We start from the raw sequence: 20998 nt of genomic DNA on the forward strand, positions 1-20998 counted from the left end.
GGCGGAAAAAGCGCTTCACAGCCCCTGCAATACTGTCTCCAAAGCCCACTGGTTTAGGGTTACATTTTGACTTCTCCTTACTTGGAGCGGGACTGAAAATACCACTTGTTCTGGCAAGAAAACGGGAAGAGATTCAGTGTAACGGGTGAGCGGACCAGCTATTAGCATCTCAGCAGGAGACATTTGGGGATGCGCGTCAGCCTTCTCTTACTTAGTACCTAAGACTGCTTCAACCTTGCCTGAAATTTCTCTCCCCTTCCCACTCCCACAGGAGTTATTTTGATTTATGGTGAACAATAACTGTGTGCAGGAAAGCAAAGAAAGTCAAACATACCACAGATGGGTGTTAAGCAAGACTCCTGGGGCATTTCTCTGCAAACCATAATTCCTACTTACAAAAAAAGCACCCTCAAAAGACAACCCCCACCTCCAGACACATATAGGTCTCCTCCCTTATCCCTCCCTCCCCTTCAGCCACAGACTCCCTGGAAGCAGATATGATGGTTTGGGGATACCAATTACAACAATCTCTCGCAGAAGAGCCAAGGTTGCTGGACTGTGAGTTGATTCGTATTGACTCAGTAAACCCTTTGGAGTTCTCAAACTCGCAGTTCGAGAAGCCAAGGCAAAGAAAGCTAATACATTAGTTAACAGCATCTTTTACTTTTTTCTTTACCATTTGCCTGCCCCAAGTTGAACACGTAAGGGGCTTTCAATATGTGAGAGATGGAATTGTTTTGCTTCAGCCATTTTGTATGTCAATGACACAAGCAGGCCTATGAGCAGCCATTCTGTGTGTCGACGGCACAAGCTGAGCTGTCTAACTTAGAAAAACAACTCCTTAAAAGGAGAAAAGTGTGAATTGAGTTTGTGATAGGCTAACGGGTTGTGAAAGAATGTCTGCCCTAACGTACCTAACCAACGGGAAAAGGGGACAGGACATAAATACCTGAAGTTTTGTAGCTAAGTGTGCTCTTTTTGAGAGGCACCCGACTCGTTTATTTTGATCTGGAATAAACTTTTATCTTTGCTTCGAAGACTTTGTCTTCTCTACATATTTATCCGTGAGCGAGCGTTTCTCACAAATAGGAACCGACTGCTCTGTATCAAGATGAGCCTGCAGTCTTGAGCAGGGTCATCATCCAGCATTTCCTCTCCAGCATACAAGGTATCTGGCAATACCTTGTATTCAATAGATATTTTTCCTGTCTTTCGTCTCAGAGGGAAGTCCAATTAGGTGCTGAACTGTGGCAATTCCCTTTCATGAAGCAGTTTAACTCTGTGCTTAAAAGTTAGGATGTAAAAGGATATGCAGGCAGAGTCTATCTCAAGTTTTCACTTCACAAATAGGAATTTTAAAAGGCTCACAAAATAACCCTGTTGCTTATTGTAGCTACAAAATGCAGCAAGACATATCTATTTTAATTCCTCTATTAAGCTTATGGGTAAATATATCTCCACACAAATGTTTTTGTATGTATATACACACACAAACACAGAAACTGTGGTCCTCATACAATTTCTACACATGTAATTACAATTTGATATTCAAAATAAGCCAGGATCCATAGCATTCCGGCCAGAGTCACTCCAGTTACACCGCAGAAATGAGGCTGTTGCAGCACAGGTGAAGCCAACGAGCCTGCTTGCCTTTACCACTGCAGATACACTAAACGTTTGCTCCTGTTCTGCTGCTCACCGTTTGATACAAGAAAAGCTCCTTCATCCAAGTCCCTTCTCTAGTCTAAATTTAAGGATTAAACACAACACCCCCCCCCCCCCCCCCCCAACAACAACAACTTAAGAAAAACACAACACCCCTCTGCTTTAATTTAATTTCAATTAATGCAGCAGATCTCAGCCTCTGGGACTCAGGGTAACTCCCCTCGCAGAGCGCTGCTGATGGAGCCGAGCTCATTGCAGGCAGCTGCCGACTGCCTCACGGCCGCGCGCAGCTTTCATCCAGGGCCGTCAGCAAGGATTTTAGTTAAGTGTTGTAAGCAGTTATGGAGGAAACTGAGTAAAACATTGGCAGTTAAAACCTATCCCACAAAACCAAGCTACAGCAATGTGTTCACACTAGCGTTCTGGCTTGATTTTAGCGCTCAGTTGCTCAACAGTAACGAGCTCTTCCCACAGGAAAATGGCAGTTCATAGGAAACGCATTTGAAATGTCTTTTGTACCTTGTATTTTTTCCACGTAAATTTAAGTTAGTGAACATCAACAAAAACATTTTTTGAAGCAAGGAAAGAAGAAAAAAGCCATTTTCATTTCACTGTGACCTGCCGCATGCACCAGTGCCCCACAGGAGGATGTGGTGGCGACAATGGATGGCTCTGGAGAGTCCCCCCAGGTCTCGCTGCAGGCCCTGAGGGGAGCCCAAGCCCTGCACGGAGGAGGGCCTTGCATGGGGGTAGTTACACGGTCAAGACTTCACATGTCCCCTCCTCAGGAGTTACCAAACCCACTCTGCCTCTGGTTAGCTTTCCTAGGGACAGCTTCCGCATTTTCTCTTTTAACTGAACACTGGCAGGTGCCACAAGCAGACACATGGGCTTGCGAAACCCCCACCATTACAGTACCCAATACACGTATCACACACACTCTCTGACAGACGCAGCGGCGTGAAGGTGGATACCCTGCAGAGCACGTACTCACCCCTCCTTCACATCCAGGCCAGCAGCAGCTGGAGGCTCAGCCCGTCTTCCAGCAAACTCCTGCAGAAACACAGCTCCCGAGTGACCGGCGCGCGTCCCCCAAAGATGGGAAGCAGCCAGATGTGTGAGCCCAACACCTTCCGTGAGCTCTCTGGGAAGCTTTAGTCCCACCACATGCACGAAACTGCCAATTCTCCACTGCCAGGGCCCACCCAAACCCCAGCTCCAGCCACCCTCAGCTGCTCTCCCCACTGCCTGGCCAGGTGTGCCTGCCTCTCTCCCAGCCTCACTAGGGCTGATGGCCCACAGCTGTGCGAAGACCACCTCCAACCCCCACACCGCTCACCAGCCAGGGTGGCCTGAAATAACACGCTTCTGCGGCTGGAAGTACAACCGTGTATCTATCGACAGATCTGCATGGGCTTTCCGCACCTCCCAAACCAGCCTGGAAAGGCAGCATAAGATGCTTCCCAAGGCTTTGTCTTCCCTGACAGCTCTTCAGGTGCTGATGGAAAGAGTAAAAGAGGTCTAAAGAGTGAAGCCTATTTTACTGCTTACTGCTGTGCATGTTCTCCAAACAGCTAACGCTTGGCTGAAGCTTGGCTTGGGTCTACCAGTTACTGAAAAACCGCAGGACAGCCTTCCCATTTTGCAATGCCAGCCTGGCAATGGGGAAGCTGCTGCCAGCTTCGTTGGCAAGCGGATGGTCCATTCAAACACTGCGATGGCCCCCATGGTGGAGAACTGTGCCTCACCGCCTGACATGTTTTTTTTCAAACCATCCGCATGGGTGAAAGAAGCACTATCAGCCCCACTTTTTCAGATGGGGAAGTAAGTTGTGGGGGGGAATATTATAATGTAAAGGCTGGAGCAAAACTCTGTAGTGTGCAATAGGCTAGACCGATTATAAAACTCTACCTCTAGAGAATAAACTAATGCCCTTTACAGAAGTCATGTCTGGTGGACAACTGATAAAAAGTACTGCTCAAATGACCATACAGGTCCAGGTCCAGGTCTAGTTGTTGGGGGTTTGTTTCTTTTTTTCCCCCTGTAATCAATTCTGAATTTCTCCCACGGTAGCTGCAAGGACCCGTTTTCTCATCTCCTGAATCTGCATGTTTGGTCACGTGGGAATGGCTGTAAAAGGGGCTGAAAGCAGTGTGCGGCTGGAATAAGCCAAACCAAGCATGAGGATGTACAGAAGCAAATGTCCCCACTCAAGGTCAAGCAGGTACTTTTAAAAACGTCATCCTAGCACAAAGCCTGGGTCTCACTGACGTCCAAAGCCTGCTTTGCCATGTTCTCAGTGGCACCAAAATGTCACAGGTAGGTTTTACAAGGAAAAATTAAGTGAAACTGCTCTTTAGTGAGACAAACACTTCTAAAACAAAGAAGATGTCAAATGACTGTGGGGTCATACAGTCTTTTGTGCCAGTGTGCACTGGTAATTCTTGCTCAGGGATTCATAATGAATGCACCAGGAACACTGCTTTGCTTGAAACTGCCAATACCCAAACACTGGTGGTATCAAAACCAACACACAGTCCAGCAGTGCTTCTGTATGAACCCCTTGCTGCACTTAAAAGCTGTAGATGTATTGCAGATGCTGTAGAAGTATTCTACTCTTTTATTTTGAAAAATGCAAATTTTATTACTGCTTTAAGATTTTATATATGATTTTACTACACAAGCAGGCCTAGCATTCTGAAAACCAGCAGTCCTTAACCCAGAGCCACAGTCGTGAGCTTTACAAATGGCTTTTCATTTCTTCATTTCTTCATCTCTTCCAAGATTAGGAAAACACAAGCAAATCGCTGAATCCTCTGCTGATTTGCCACATTTTTCTGAACAACAAAGAAGAATATTTCTCTCACCTTGGGGCTGAAATTTCATCAGCCATGTTGATTACCTTCATCCATGAATCAGAAACCTGAACATAGTTTGGTAGGCTAAAAAGTACGTCCACATTCATGCCCATATCTCTAAGACACATTTAGGTTGCAATATTCCCATATTGTGTGGCTGTTTTTTTGGCTCATACAGATAGGCAATTCAAACCAGCTCATAATTAATCATAACAAGACATATGACGAGTGGATAGACGATATTTGCATGTAGCTAAGTAGCTTACCCCACAGTCACATTATGGGTCAGTAGCATCACCAAGCACAGAGCTCAGATTGTTCATATTCAAGTTCACACTGGACATTGCTCCCACAGAGACTTCTAGAACGACTGGTTGTTTATTTTAAACAAACACAAACATAAACATAGATGGGGCCAGAAAAGCTTACTTCTTTTTATATTGTCGAGACTGTTTGATTTGTTTCTTCTCCAAGGAACTTGAGGGTCTGTAAGAAGGAAAAGTGCTGGAAAATAAGACTATAACCTTATGTACAGAAGGAAAAAAAGAGCAAACAGTAATGTTGACCCTTCAGTCAGAGTTACTCCTTCTTGAGTTTGCACTGGATGAATGCTGCAATACAATTTTAATTGTCACATTACTGCACAACTTTCTGATTTGGAATAGGTGTAATACATCCATCATCACTGAAAGATAACACCACAAGACTACCCTCCAGGGTATCCGGCAAAATTCCTGAAAACCCATGGACCTTGCTGGAATCCACCATACCTCCCTACAGTTCTAGGATTCTTCAGGTGGAAGGTGTTCAGGTAGTGATGGCTGAAGATAAGTAGATCGAGATAAGCTGATATGTTTGGGTTGAACATGGCTGGATCTCCGGTAGACATTTCTTCATTTTTTCTGTTGTTGTTTTGTTGGGGTTTTTTTCAGTTTAGATTACTACTACAATAACAGGGTTGTAGGCATGGATTTAGTTTGAGTTATTTTATTTTATTTTATTTATTTAACTGGACACAGGAATTGTCTCTTTCCTTTCTAAATCATCAGCTACTCACCACTGTTGGACAGCATCCTAATTCATTCCAGAAGTCAGTGTATTGATATTACTACATAAAAATGAGTAAATCACCCTAAGACTCTGCAAAAGGAAAGACAGTAATTTAAACAAAGTAATATGAGAGTGTAGCTCTGAAATCATTTCCACAATGTGCCAGTGGCCAATTGCTACAAAAAATAACTTAGCTTTTGACTACCTGCTGTTGCAGGGGGACAGTTCCGAAGGGATCAGGATCCAGTGACAGAGCTCTTAGCTTCACCACAAGAAATAAAAATTCTCTCAATTATTCAGGAAGGCAGAACAAGTAATTTTAACTATAATGAAGCGCAAGAATCCTAGTACCAGATCAAGGCCCCCTGAACTCACCTTTTGCCAAAATGTAAAGAGACAAATTCCCCTGGAGAATTTACAGTGTATGTATTGGAGCAGAGACCAAACAAGAGGTGCTGCGGTGGAAGAGCTGAAGGAGGTAGTGGGCAACACGGCCAAGGCACCGTGGGTTCAGCCAGCCTGCAGCCCCATCTGCTCCACACGGCTTAAAGGCCTGCAGGGGTTAATATGGTGAACTTCTAGCTCTTCCACGGAGACAAAACTACGGAAGTGAATGTCTGCTTGTGGATATTTTAAACAAAAAAGAAAACATATGGCCCTCTGGAACTATGCTTACTGTTTCTCCAGCAGATATGACACAGAGAACAGATAGCCTAGCTTTATTCCAAGGAGTAATTAATTAGACAACAATTTGGTGAACATGCTTCAATTTTAAAAGTTCTCAGATTAGCAAAGTGGAAAGACAAAAAAGTTGAGAATGCTCATGTACACTCACTAGTAAAAAATTTTAAAAGCACAAAATATCTCAGCTGTAGAAAACAGCAGTTTCTTACCCCTGTGAGGAATATTTCCACGAACTATGAAAGACAATTTAGAATAAATAACTAAAACCAGCCTTTTCTCTCCCAGATGTTGTTTTGTGATTCTACACATAGATTAGTAATGACCAAAAAGTAAAACAGAAGAATGGGCTTAAATCAGAAGGCTGAAAAGAAAGATCAGTAATTTCATTTATAAAATCAGAAATTTCATTTAAAAATCTAATCATGTGGATTAAAACTACAGGTGTGATAAATGAATAGTCAAGGGCAGCCATGATGCGCATCTTTGAATTCAGTTCTTGGAATATGCTGGTAAATGTGTCACAGCACAAATTCATTAGGCAGTGTGGGCCCAATGCAGAGCCAGTGTGTGCAGACACAATCCAGAAACCCTGCAGGAGCGCCTGTGACTCCTACGGGGCTGGAGATGCGCACTCCCCAGGGACAGCAAGGCCAGGAGTGATCCCAAGAAGTCATCTGGTCCAACCTCTGCCAGAGGATGAACTGTGCCTTAAACATTGGCAATGTTTAAAGTCTTCTTTGTTTAACTTTTACTTTAAAACTTGTGTAAATGATTTTATAATGTTCTCAGGAAATGTACTGCAGGGCTTTGCAAAGTTACCATCACGATTATTTTCTCCTAATGCCTAATCTAATGGTAGGCAATTACTTCTTGTCCTATGAACAGGGGATTTGGAGAACAAGGGTTTGGGTTCTGTTTTGTTAGGGTTTCTTTAACTGTCTTCTCTGCAATAGCTTTTTACAAATGTGAATACTCCTTTAGTCATTGCTCCTGCAGACTAAACAAACCAAATTCTTTCAATTTTTACACACAAAATGATGTTGTCTAGCGCACTCATCTTTCTTGTCTCTCTTCCCTGGACTCTTTCCAATTAGCCCCCAACCTCCTTGAAGCGTGGTGCCTGAAACTGGATATAGTATTCCAGCTCAGACCTCATTAGACCTTATTAGGTCTAATTAGAGTAAAAGGTTATTTCATGTGAATTTCATAGGGAATGCTTATTTATTCAGTCTAGTATGAAATTTGCTTTTTGACAAAACCATGACATTATTGACCCGTGATTAGCTTGCCACTCACTGGAATCTGCACGTCCTTTTCCACAGAATTACCACGGCTACCCGGGTCTCCTCCATCTTCTCTCTGTTACTTACTTCAATTCAATACTTCCTATTGCCCTTAATGAAACCAATCCCACTTAAATCTCCTAACTTCAGCAATTAATTTAAATAACTTCTTGTTCTAATCTATTCCTCCAATACACTTTCAGCCTTTATTGGCAATAATTGTTTGTAAGTATCTATTGCATAAACCAATTTATTTTATAAAGTATATCAATGAGCATAAAATTGATCTAAGTAAAAGACCTCCTTATTACATCCTCCTAGGTGACAGTGAATTGCTAACAACAACCCTAAGTACAAATCACTCTTGTAGATCCATTTAAACTATGCTTCCTGCATTGGCTATGAAAATGGCAAAAGCAGTCTTTACCAAAAGCCGCTTAACAAAATCAAGATGTGTCACCTTTGCAGCTTCTCTGTTCACAAGTCAATTATTGTGTCATAGAAGGAATTGTCAGGATTTACCGCATATGGTATTTCCCCTTTTCTCTGATAGTGTGTATGAAAAAAAAGAACTCTGGAATTGAAAAAAGAGGTATAGGAACTATTTTCCCTCAGAATGAACACTGAAAATAACTAAAATGCATATTTCAATTGGTGAAGATCTTCAGAATAATGAAAACCATGAAGAGAACAGAGAGAACTCAGAACCAGTTCTGATCATCCAGATTTTGTTCAGGGATATTTCACAGTAATGTTTGCATGGCTGAAAACATATTTTTAAAGAAAATGTTTGAAAAAATGGACAGCCCTACTTTATGAAAAGAAATTTCTGTACTTTATGAGGAGTCACGTAGTCAGGCTAAATTCAAATGTAACTCTACACATTTGTCTTCTTCCAGTCTACTTCGTCTATTGTCTTCTGTTGTTAGTAGTTAAAGCTCACTTCATATGTATTCATCCTCCTTCACATCTGCCCCATTTTTAAATCTCTGTTGCGGTCACTGTAGTTCCTACTTGCTAATTTCACTGTTCCCCACCTGTCCAAAATTAAGGCCCCAATCCCTAGTTCAATATATTGGTACCATATGAGTCCTCCTTATCCATGTTATCTTACACATCAAACAGGTCAAGGGAACGTGCAGTTGTTCTAATCCAACTGTATTTCCTTTAACAGAAATGCTTAGTTCTTCCAGATACGATCTCTGCATCTAGATCAAGATCCTGAATTAAATGCCAATGAAAACTGGCCTTTGTTTCTCTACAGAGTTTGGTGAATTCTGGATTAGTCCATTGGTGAACAAAATTCTTTCCCTACCTGTTACATTTTATTGAAACATTGCTGTCCTACACACTCAGACAGAAGTAGTAGGTCTTTAATTAGTCTATTTTTATGTACCGGTTATGTTATGTAGATGGTATAAAAGATTAGTGATGATCACACACTAGACTAGGTTCTCCGAAGACACCATGCTAGGCAACTGTTCAAAGAGAAAGAGCCAGGATTCACAAACTTGATGGAGGTCCTGTAACAAATCCATTAAACATCACAGCTGTAACAGATTAATCTAGAACACTTAATTTCATTGGTCTGATTTTTAATATTGTACTTAATGTTATAAAGAAAATATAACTTTAATATTTAATTTGTAAAATTTTCACATTTCCATGTAAAACCAACAGTAGATTTAAAATAAAAAGAACTTTGTGGAGGCAACAGCCTTTTCTTTAACTTCAACAAGATTCTAATTTTATAAGAGTAATGTGTAAACATAAACATTCATGATTTTCTTTTGTACACACCTGTTTAAATTAGTTGATACAAATATAATTTACTATAGAAATATTTTGTTTGGTTTTGCTACACACAGTTCTATGCTGGCATCACATACTAGTCAATTAATCTTTCAAAGAGTGAGATTTATCCATTTTGCTTTCTAACACCCAGTATGTCCATTGCCAGCAGTGGACTTCATGTTCAGAGAATCAGAATCACAGTGTCAGCAATCTAAAATTAAACTTCAGTACAAGATTATAAATAATCAAGAATGAATGCATCATTTTCATATCATAATCGCCAGATGCTTAAAGGCTGTGATCCAAGTCAACCAAAATCAATGACAGTTTTCCCATTGACTTAGCTGCAATTCACCTGCAGTTCCCAGTCACTATAGATTCTCATGTTAGTTTTGCAATGCTATCACAGCGTGAAGAGTTAAAAAGTGCGTAGTATCACAGCTTCAGTGTGAGAAGTAAAGCCTCTAAGTCTTTCTGGGCCTCTTTATCCTGAAAGAAACAGACAATCATGCATCAACTTAGATAGGATAAATCCCTTCATTTGCCTAATACGTGCCTATCCACATTTCTTTACTAACAACAGACATAACACACAACTGCAACAGCCACAGACTGTACAAGACTGTAGAGTAAGTTAATTTATCAGTGATTGCAAAAATAAAGTTTGAAGTGAAAACAAGAGCCAGATGGCATCCCTCCCTTTACAGCTCTGTTAAAGCACTTAACGTGTTAGCCACAAATAGCCTTCTCAGCAGACCAGTAAGCCTTTCAGCTTAGGCCATAACTTTTATTGGTGTACCTTGCATAAAGTACTGCCTTGCCTTATACTTTACGTAAGCTTGCAACCCAACTGTGTGCAGGTTTTCTTAAGGTATTTCTGTGATGTTTGCTAATGATTTATTATGCAATTAACAAAAAAACATTGGGAAATGTAATTAATGACAAAGATTAGATTGTGGTTTCAGTGCACACAGCCATACCTACCTGCAATAACCACCACGGACTTACTACACCCTCAGTATCTTCCTTACTGGTGTTGATGGGCTCTGCCTATGCTACTGGGCTCACAGCAGAGCGGAGCCAACGGGGGAGCAAGAGGCGAGTAATCTGCTATGCTCAGAGCCAACATTATAATATACCTTCTAGGACAGAAGGGAAAGGCTCCTTTTAGGCTGATGTGTAAATGCATAGTTTGCACGGGGCCTTAAACCAAACCCAGCCCACAGACTCTTTCACAGGTAACCAGTGACATACCTTTTGGCTATTCCATGTATAATCTGTTCGGAAAGGGGTACATGCCTAAGAACATGTAATCACAGTACAAAAACTCCAGTATTCTATTTATTTTTGAAATGTCTCCTGGATATAATCCACTTGCTTTACTTGCCATTGCAAAACTTCTAGCTTGCAAAGTGCACCTCGGTTTAAAACCACATTTCTAAAAAGTCAGCACCTCATACCTTGCAGGCTGGTAAGGGTCCAAACACCCAATACATGCAGCCACGTGTGCTTAGCAGTGCAAGCCAAAAGCACTTGCACATCACAAATTTTGTGCAAGTATTTCTAATGACAGAGACCAGTATTTCTTTCCCAGATAATGCCAGAGGCAATTCTGAAAGAAAATACTGTAGACAGACAGTGAAGTAATCACTGAATTTCAGGATCACTTCATTATCCAATCAACCAAAGAGCTGGAACAAAATATAGGACACTTTAAAATACATTTTACGGGTGAAGAAATTCCTGCTTCTCTTTATTTTGGTTAGTTGTCTATAATGTCATGGAGGAATAAAGAAGAATATTGAGATGATAGAAACCATATGCCAGACATGTCAAACTACATTATATTATTGGTCTGGATTAAGGCATTAATACATTAGCTGGACACTTCTCTTGGAGTCACTGCCTCGCTCCCACTGGCAACAATAGGCTAAACTATCTGCCTAATCATTTATCAGAGGCCTTAAAAGGCACACACTGCAAAGCCAGTAAGCACTTGCCAAAATACTCTAACAGAAGGAAATGTCAAACTGAATTCAGCACCCCTTAAACTCCATGCCACTACAGGCTGCCTGGAGCACCAGCCAATGACTTTCAATAAAAATTGGAAAACTCAACATTTGTATCAATATGTTGATTAATTCAGGGAAACGACACTTAACGTACTTAATGTAGTCAACCTGTGAAATGATTCTAAAACTCCATTAAACAAAACAGTAAAAAGCCAGATATTGTCCCATGCTATTAAGAAAATGAAAAAGGTTTCATTGTATCTGGTCCTGCTCTTTTCACACTTTCACAGCCAAAAATAATAAAGATGCAGGTTTTCTCATATCTGACTGGCGTTCAGCTTTTCATGGATTGATGAGATTCTTTACTCACTTTCCAGGATATCACATTTTAAAAATATATCTCCAAACAACTTTGTATAATTGTCTCTCTCCTTAGAGGCAAAGGATTATATTGGGCAATAAGCCTTAACAAGTTGCAAAGGTCCCAAAAATATTGGGCAATCTTTCTTGCATCTTCCTCTGGGCTGAGGAAAAATAACAAAACAAACCCATGATTGTTCTAAGAACTAGCTGGAGAACAAACTGCAAACGTGCAAAGCATCCTACCTTTGGGTTGCCAGTTCTGAACAAGACTACATCAGTAAAAGCAGGAATTATTACTGTTGCAAACTACTTAACAGGCTGCGTTAACTGAGCCAGCAGCTTCCAGTCAATAATAAGAATGCAGATGGCAAAAGCATTTATAAAAAATCAGTAATGGCATTAAAAACAAAGTTGAGAATGGTCAGTGAAGGGAACTATTATGTCACCTTTGGATAGAGTCCTTCCAGACCAAGGGATGTGTCACACTAAAAGGAGAGAGAAGCCACAACTCTGTTCAGTGTACCAGTCTCCAGTTTTAAGGATGGAAACTTCATCAACGCCCAAAGCTTAACTGTTAATAGGAAGAGAAAGCCATAAATCCTGTATTGGGCCAACTCTCTTCTTCATTGATTTCTGTGTCTGTGGCTTTCTAAAAATGAACAATCAGGTCGGCTTTCTCCTTTTTTTTTTTTTTTTTTTTTTTTTTTAAAAGATGTGCAGGCTTTGATCTCCTGTTAGAGTGCAGCAGGGAGAGAAGAGGCGCAAGTCGTAGAAGGAATGCAATAGATTTGCGTCAGTCCCATTTGTTCACCCTGAGGCTTAGTTCAGCGCTGACTGAACGCACAGCCATTTTCAACCTTGACTTTCTACTGTCAAGGCTTACTTTTATTAAACACTTCTCATATCACTTTCAGAGTTGAATATGAGTTCAAAATGTTCTGCAAACTGCTACACAAAAGGTATTCAAATTACAGGGTCAGTGACTGTATTTTCCCCTCTTCCTATTTAGTTGCTTTTCTTTTCTGTTTCATCATCCACAGGGGATATGAACAGGAAAAAAAGACCTGGGAGGCCAGGGACTGAACAAGGGAAGAGAGGGAGTTGAAAGCCAGAGCAAGACGGAAGAGAGAGAGCTGGTGGGAAAGAAGGAATGTTGGCTTAACTAGAGGTCGTCCACATTTTGACAGTTAATTACTGCTGAAAAAACTTACTGATAAATATATATACACAGACATACACATATAAATGTGCATGCAAAAATTAACTGCAATTAAAGCAGAGACAGAAAGATAACGATTTTACCTTCCATCTCTGCTAATTATTTCCTTATGCACTAAACACATTCAACCCAGGCACTGCACATGTGTGCACTTGACAAAGTCCCAACTGTCAACAGAAAATGATACAACCCCATGACCACAGCCAAAATGGTTACACCAGCCAACTATAACATAATTGTGTGCAACTACTGCCAAATCCCAAGCTGACATGCATCCTGTAGGGTTTCATTGAAGTCAGCAGGGCTGCATGGTATGTTAAATGAGCTGGGCTGCAAGGGTGGTCCGAAGCTGTACTCTGATATGCACTAACAGCAATGAGGTGCTGAGAGCCACCCCTGGTTTTGTTACAGCTGTATCATGCCATCACAGCTCCACGAGAAATCCTGCACTCTAACAGAGAAGAGTCCCAAACATGCACAAGGATTGTTAATTAGAGAGTAATAGCTCTTGTAGACAATATAAATCACATAAAGCTATATGTCATCCATTCTCGGTTTCATGACAGACTCTCACAGATGGTGTGACTGTAGTATGCGTTAATTTCCATACAATTGCATAATACTGTTTTTCCCCTTAGATATTTCAATAAACCAATGCAGTCATCCATTTGCAACCTTCTATATGACTGCTGTATGTCACAAGTCAGGGCATTTTATGTTCTTTCATACTTTTAGTATCTTCCACTGGTGATGAATCATGACTTCTCAAGGCTTTTAAGACCAAGGCAAGCACAGCTTTAAAATACGTAGCTGACAATAATTCCACAATTTCTGATTATACTTCAAGTATAGGGAGAAACACCCTTTTGCACCCAGAAGACTGCTAATGAACAGTTCAGCTAGTGAGTGCAAGGACTCCTGTAGAAAAATTACAAAATGGCAGAATTCAACTTAGAATAATTAATAGTCAGGTAAAATTTTTATCCGTGAGTTCTTTTCTAACTTAAAAGACTAAGTTTCACCTGTAATCTTGTTTTCTTTTACTGTTGTACACAACACGGAACTTTTGGTGTCCAAATCATTCCCCTCTCTCTGTCCAGCTGCTGCCCCCACCATGGTGGGACCTACAGCCCAGTCATCACTGAAACGACTTGAAAACCATCACGCCCAGTTACAGCCCCTTCAGAAAGACGCCTGTTGAGACTCTCCTTCACCCTGTGTATTGTCTAAGACAATATATTGCAAAATCCTGGAAGCCTGACTTCCCTCAGTCACTCTACAAAAATAGAAACCAATTACGAATCTCTTCACCCTGCAGTGCACCACCACCTCCACGGATGCTTCTCCCACTCTCCCCCTGCATTGTCAGCACGCCAGCAGAGGAGATACACTCCATCATTTAAGGAATTGTCCATTGATCATTCTTGCCACACTAAGAACTATGCTAAAACTGTGTTACCTTTGATAGGATGTGGAAATGAATACTTGGTGATAAGCTAGTCAATTTAATCATAGATATAATAAGCTCAGTATTTATCAGGATAGACTTTATCCTTATGTATGAAACTACTGCACTACAAAAAATATCTTCATCATTTTTTGGAATCATTTTTGGAGGGGGAGAAAGAATAAGCAGACAATGCAAACAAACCTTTTGGCAAGAACTTCAAAAGCACGCAGAAGGCAAATCAGTCTGATCGCTAAGATAGAGAAAAATAGACTGTATTCTCTGAAGTGCAAAACAATGTAAAATATAGGAGGTCTCAAATTCTTTTAGCAGTTCTTTTACAAATGTCTCATTTTTACCAGCATTTTACAGTTTGAAATCTGATCTCTTTATAATGAGTTTTTAAATGGCCCATTCCCTGAGCTTGAAGCACTCATATTCAGTGTAAAGAGACTCACTAACTAAAGAATAGTTTTTTAAAATATATTCAAAAGATACTTCAATTTTGGGTTGGTGGTAGCTATTAGGAAATTCGTGTTCAACTCCACAAAGACTATTAGCAGGAAAACAATAGCCTAGAATTCAAAACGAACATAAATCTGAATACTTCCATCATTTTGTAATTGAAACACCATGGACTTTTGCTTGGCATTTGGAGAACAAATGTGCATAAAATCTAAAGGAATTAATATCCTCTGAAAACAATGACATTTTGTATTGAGCTGATGATGTTGAGAAAAGAAAATTTTTTGTTTGATAAGAAAACAAAAACATTTTTTATAAGGTTAACCCAAATTATTAACATAATTTCGATGGGTAGTTTTTTCACAAACAAGTCATAATTTGTACCCTTCATTTAAAAAGCAAAAGTAAATTACTTTTTCCTCCTCAAAATCTTGCTTAGGACAGATTACCACAGCAGCTTCAAATGAGATCTGTTGGAAATATCACAGCAAGGTCTGCTACGTGTGACCAATCTATGGTGGCTGGAATAGGCATTTCTTAGAAAATCTGCTGTGGAAAATTCAAGATACACAAATGGTCTGTTGTGACAGGAACAGCTGATGGGTCCTGAAGTTTATACTCTGCCCTCTCTTCCACCCCTCTGTAACTCCCACTTTTTTCCTTACAGACAATATTAAAAATGTAAACTGATGACCAGGGAGATCAATTACGGTGATGTAAAAAAATGTAAGAAAATCTTACGGGTATGATTTCTCCTCAACAGCTGCATTCTTGTGTAAATATTCAGCCATTGTTCCTGCCCATTATTACATTTACCTCCTCCTCTACATGGGGTTTTTCTACAGTTTCAAATGTCACTGAGGCCAAAGGCAGAGTCTTTAACAAGTCTCTGCTTCCTGCTATTCTACACCTGTAAGAAGTGAATGCCATAATGATCAATTTCTGTAATATCTAAATCTCCCTCACTTGTTAATTTCAACTCTGAATTGCCTTAATTTTTAACTTCTGGGAAGGAGGGAGTGTTTTTGAGATTAAGATTATATTTTTTAAATCACCAGTAATTTTGTAAAATACTTTCTCAGCTTCAGGGAAGTTTTCATCTGCATTTTAAGTAAGACTTTCAGCAACTCAGTGCAAATAGATTTGCTTTGCATTCTACTGAATTTGCTGTCTTCAGCTTTTCCAAGATTACATTTTTTGTAATACAACTGCTGCTTTTTAGATTCATTTTCAAAAAATGTCATAGAGACCAGAAACTTGAAACTTTAATCTCTTTCTCTGCTAGGCTGTTAATCCCTTTGTGGTGATCTTACTGGTCCTACAAGCACAGAGTTCACTCTCACGCCCATGCTCACCTCCAGATACAAGAAAAAATAATTTCTTTACTATTATACTTTATAATCCTAAATTGAGATGTCAATTTTCTAGAAGTTCCACCCTTGAAAATACCCAACAATCTTTGTTATAAACAAGAAATTAGTGCCGTATTCCCCTTACGTGCAAAGCGCTATGTATTTAATCAAGCACACGTCCCCACCCACTCATTTTATCTTTCTATATACATGATGAATGCTCATGTTTTCAAGTTTAAATTACATTTTTCTCCCCAAATTTTAAAAACTCATTTTTCTCCATCACAATAGTCCACCACATCTGGTTTCAACAGCCCTTCATGTAGCCACACTCACCAAGGCTTTGAGCGCGCTACAAAGTAATGAGTCTGAGTAAGGGTAATGCAACATCTACTAGATAAACAGAGCAGCTGTTACGCACTTTACAATAACTCACAGCAGCCCTGAACATCAGGATCTCTCTTTTACTGAAGGGGTGAATGTTTCCCAGGACCCTGAGGTTATCCACCTGGACAGCAACCAGAGAAAAGCAGGACAATTTAATGTCCTGTGCACCTCCAGCGGTGAAGTACCACTCTACAGTATGACAGTATTTATGGCCAAGGAAGGACCGTATGATTCATTGGAAGTTTTTGTTTAGAGTAGAGAGGATAAAGAGAAAGGTCTCTAAAGTAGTACTGTAGCATCAGCTGCATTTTCCAGATGTAATTTGCACCAAAATGTCTCTATTCCCTTTCAAAATAAAAAAATGCATAGAGTGATTAGTTAAAATTGTGGTAAACTACTTTTAAAAACTGGTATTAGGACTTACAGGAGTTATTCAACCAGAACTTGTCTCCTCTTCTATGATTTCTTTGGTGTGCTTTTTTAGGTTCGTAATAGGGTTGAAACTGGCTGTCTGATTATTTTTTTTTCTTTAACAAGAATTACCTCTGTTTGGAAGCCCCCCTACCCGTTGAATTAAACACATATTCTGTAAGTGGTAGAACAGATGCACAGAAGGGATGTTTGGATGCGATACAACATTCAAGACAAAAATCATCTCACTTAACTTGAAGTGTTACATGAAATGAACCCTATACAAAGTGTCGCAGAAGTGTCCTGAGTTAGACCAGCTGAGAATTTGACCTGAGGATTAAAATGAGCTATGGGCCATTTTACTGATGCCGAGCATCTCTTGTTCCCACTGAAGTCACTGGAAACTGTGGATGCTCAGAAGCAATAAAAAGTAAACCATTGTCTACGATTATTTTTCATACTTATGCTGCAGGATGATTTGTATCATGAAATGCTATACGTTTCCTCAATGTGGCACCTTTCCAGTAACTTTGTCTCTCAGTCTGCTCCCGATTTTATGCCTTTATACATATACATGTTTCTCAGTAGAAGTCAACATTTAAAAACAATAAAGGAATTCCCCTGCCTGAAGAAACACAGAAAACTCACACGAGAAGCTATGATTACACTTGGGAATGATGGGTTTCACATGACTACGACAACATACCATGCTGACAACCTCGAAATCCTGTGCTGTGACAAACTGAAAGAAATCCATGGACTGCTGCTGACCTATGTTTTCTGTTTCAGACCATGAACCCCATCTTTTACAGGGTTATAGTCAATTCAGGCACTTTATCAGCATCTGTTTATTACTGTCTCCCCAACGTCTCTTTAGTCTTATTACAGTCTCTTCTCTCCCTTTAAATAACCTGACTAAATGTTATTCCTATATACAGCTCCAAGCCCTTAACCACTTCCAGTATGCTTCCCCCCAAAATCAGTAACAGTCTTTCTCTAACACAATAACCAAAACAACACGTAATATTCTAATTCAGATGGGACTTGAGGTAACATCATCAGCAGAATTTGTGTTCCAGATCTCCATTTTATAGTTATTCTTTTTAGCATGCACTTGGTTTTACCTTGTGCTTGCTGCTGCTTTTTTTTTTTTTTTAAATTGAATTACACACTAATGCCCCAATGCCATGTATGCCATATTTTCCTGGATTTTTTTTTTCTAAACTTAACTGAAAACACATCACAAATAAACAATACAAAGCAGACAAATCTGTGATATCTATAGAACTAGTCAAAACAGAAGGGGACAAATCATCTTGTCCTCTTCAGATGGACAGAAGATTTTTGGGGCCCATTTGCCGCTCTTTCTTCTATTCACAAACCAGCATCATTCTTATTCTTACCACCATCCTGCTTGCCAGAATACACACACACCCCCCCTCAGACTGCTCCCAAATTCCTGCTCTTATCTTAGGGTTCCCCCTCCTTCTCAGGCCTGCTGGTACTTCAGAAATGTGATGGGGCATTCCTTTTACCAAGGTGGCCCAGGACGTTCTGAACTCCAGCTCACGTTTAGACTGATGACACTGGACTTCAGAGGCAGGATTCACCTCTCATTAACCGCACAGCCTAGGAGTCACGTGTCTCAAGTACACATCTTACACATATCTTTGCATCTAGTCTCTCTCTACCACCAGGCGACAGAGAGAGGCAGAATGAGGCACCTGGATGCATCTCTCTCTCTCTCCAGAGTGTAGAAGGTGCCTGTGCAACTACCCCTGGTCACCAAAATTTTGTTGAGCTATTGTTATCAAAGATGAATCTCAATCTATACTATCTCTATACGTTCTCAAGGAGTCTTTATGAATATGTTGAATGACTTCCAGTTTACTAAACACAGGCAGTCTTCTGCCCACCAGAAGTTTCTGTGATATATGTTTGTTTGCAATTTCACCAGATAGCTTCAGAGTTCATTGCAAGACTACCTGGCCTGTAGTAAGTTGAATACAGGAAAAACAAAAAATTCACCAGCACAGTCAGTGAGGATATATACAAAACAGGCTGAGTTCAAGCAATTTCATATGTATGCTCTCTCCGTTACACCACTGGTCCCACTTTTTATGCAAAGATGTAAGGTACCAAATAATGGATAATTTACAGCAATCTTTCCTATGTTCTGTAATAGACAAGCTGAAGGTACATTTCAACAGTCAGTAAAGAATAAAGCAGAGTTAAGAGATTATTAATGTCATCTCTGTATCAATATATATTTAAAGAAACACTGAACTGAAGCAATGATAGCTTAATTTATGATTGGTACATTCTATAACTTGGGCCAAAAATAAAGGCCACCCAAGAGCAGCTGCTGGTGAGGCATGCAGTGGCCTTTCTTCCCAGCAGGAACACTTGACATAAACATGTTAGTGCTCCACTAACCGCATTTATTGTCAATCAAGTTACAGAGTTATTTAATGGTCTTTTTCCTTAACTTCAAAGAATTAAATGGGATAGGGCCAATTCGTCTCTGGAATCACCTCTCTCTCCCTACCACATCTGCTGTGCTCAAAGGGGGTCCCTTAGGCTGACAAAGCTCAGGTTTGAACTTGTCACGCTCTAGGATGGTAAGACATTTCCAGTCATAGGTCGGTAATTATGGAACTTGCTTCTACACGAGATCAGACAGAGCGAACCTTCTTGCCATGACTTGGTTTATATTTGAGAAATTAAATAACTTAAAATCTCTCAAATATCTGTAGAAATTTTGTGTCCATGTACTAAAAATACTCTAAAGGGCCTAAAAAAGAATCTAATAATCTCTTAGAATAAACTATGCTCCAGCAGATGTAACTGGAAGAACTGTGCCTCCTTAACTGCACTGTGGTTGAAGACAAAGGCAATCTTGAATAACTCATCTACCTCTGCCACAGCTAACACACTGCCCTGGAAGCCTTGACAAGACTCACAAACCAGAGGCTTTCAGGAGCTAACACAGACTGTGGGACAAAAATCAGGAATGCTTTCAACTGAGAAAAAGTAGTCTGGGGAAAAATTTCAGCACAGCTAGAGTGACACACTGAACTGCTTATGCTTAAGATAGTCTAATGAAATGGGTTGGATTACAAAGAGTGCAATTCAATTTCTGAAAGCCTCTGACACATACAAGTCCCTGACGGTTCCCCAAACAAAGATTTTTTTAAAGCTGTTGGTACAGACAACTGTAATGAGCCAACCTACAGTGGAGGAAAAAGGAAGGTTCTGTGTTCAGAGGAAAAAGTAAAACAATATGTTATTACTGTCAGTGCAATAATGGGTGCCAAAGACAAGACAGCGGTCACAAGACAATGAGTTATCACTCTTAATACCCACCTCATTAGTAACTGAGAGAATTGACAGTGCAGAATCACAGTACTTCAGTGCATTGTTTTTCTGGCCAAGATCTTTATAGCACTAAGAAGAAAAAACGTTTTGTTTCCAATCAGACCACTGTAAGAATACCAGAGTCTACAAATCATCATTTTAAAAAGAACTTGGTTACCTTTGCCAAATACACATAATTGTATTTGGAATATCCTGGATGCATTTCTTCTGCCTAAATAATAAAAAACAGGAAAAAAAATATAAAACTTGTGTGATGAGATTTATGTGGCCTGCATAACATTTTTAGTAATGCACTAATCTTCCTCAAACATCAGACTGAATCATCCCCACTGTGTGCACCACAGTCTGTTTAGCACTTCAAATAAAACTCAAGAAAACCCAAACCTCAGACCCTAAACCAGGCACATGAGGTGCTGATATTGAACCCATTAAAATGTTCTGTATTGCTTCCTTTCCTCTCTCCCTAAGTGCTTTGTAAACATATCAGATCATTCTATAGAATATCTATTGGATTCATTCACTTACACAGTGGGTTGGAAGAAATTGCTCTCTCTAGATTACTGTTTATTTCCTCATCAAAGAAATAAACAAGCAATCAACAACTCACACTAATAGGTAATGAGTATTCAT

General features: G+C 40.0%; 1 protein-coding gene across 1 annotated transcript in view; it reads right to left on the minus strand.

Moving 5' to 3' along the window:
• Positions 1-12146: 12146 nt before the first annotated feature.
• The window catches only part of RMDN2 (regulator of microtubule dynamics 2), a 45327-nt gene continuing 36475 nt past the window's right edge, over positions 12147-20998 (minus strand). The window contains exons 8-10 of the mRNA XM_009880441.1: positions 20526-20579; positions 20357-20437; positions 12147-12194 (exon numbers count right to left, since the gene is read on the minus strand). Coding sequence (XP_009878743.1) covers positions 12147-12194; positions 20357-20437; positions 20526-20579 — 183 coding nt within the window. The remainder of the gene's footprint in view (positions 12195-20356; positions 20438-20525; positions 20580-20998) is intronic.

Source organism: Charadrius vociferus, unplaced genomic scaffold (assembly GCF_000708025.1).
Source record: "Charadrius vociferus isolate BGI_N301 unplaced genomic scaffold, ASM70802v2 scaffold62, whole genome shotgun sequence".
Lineage (NCBI taxonomy): Eukaryota > Metazoa > Chordata > Aves > Charadriiformes > Charadriidae > Charadrius > Charadrius vociferus.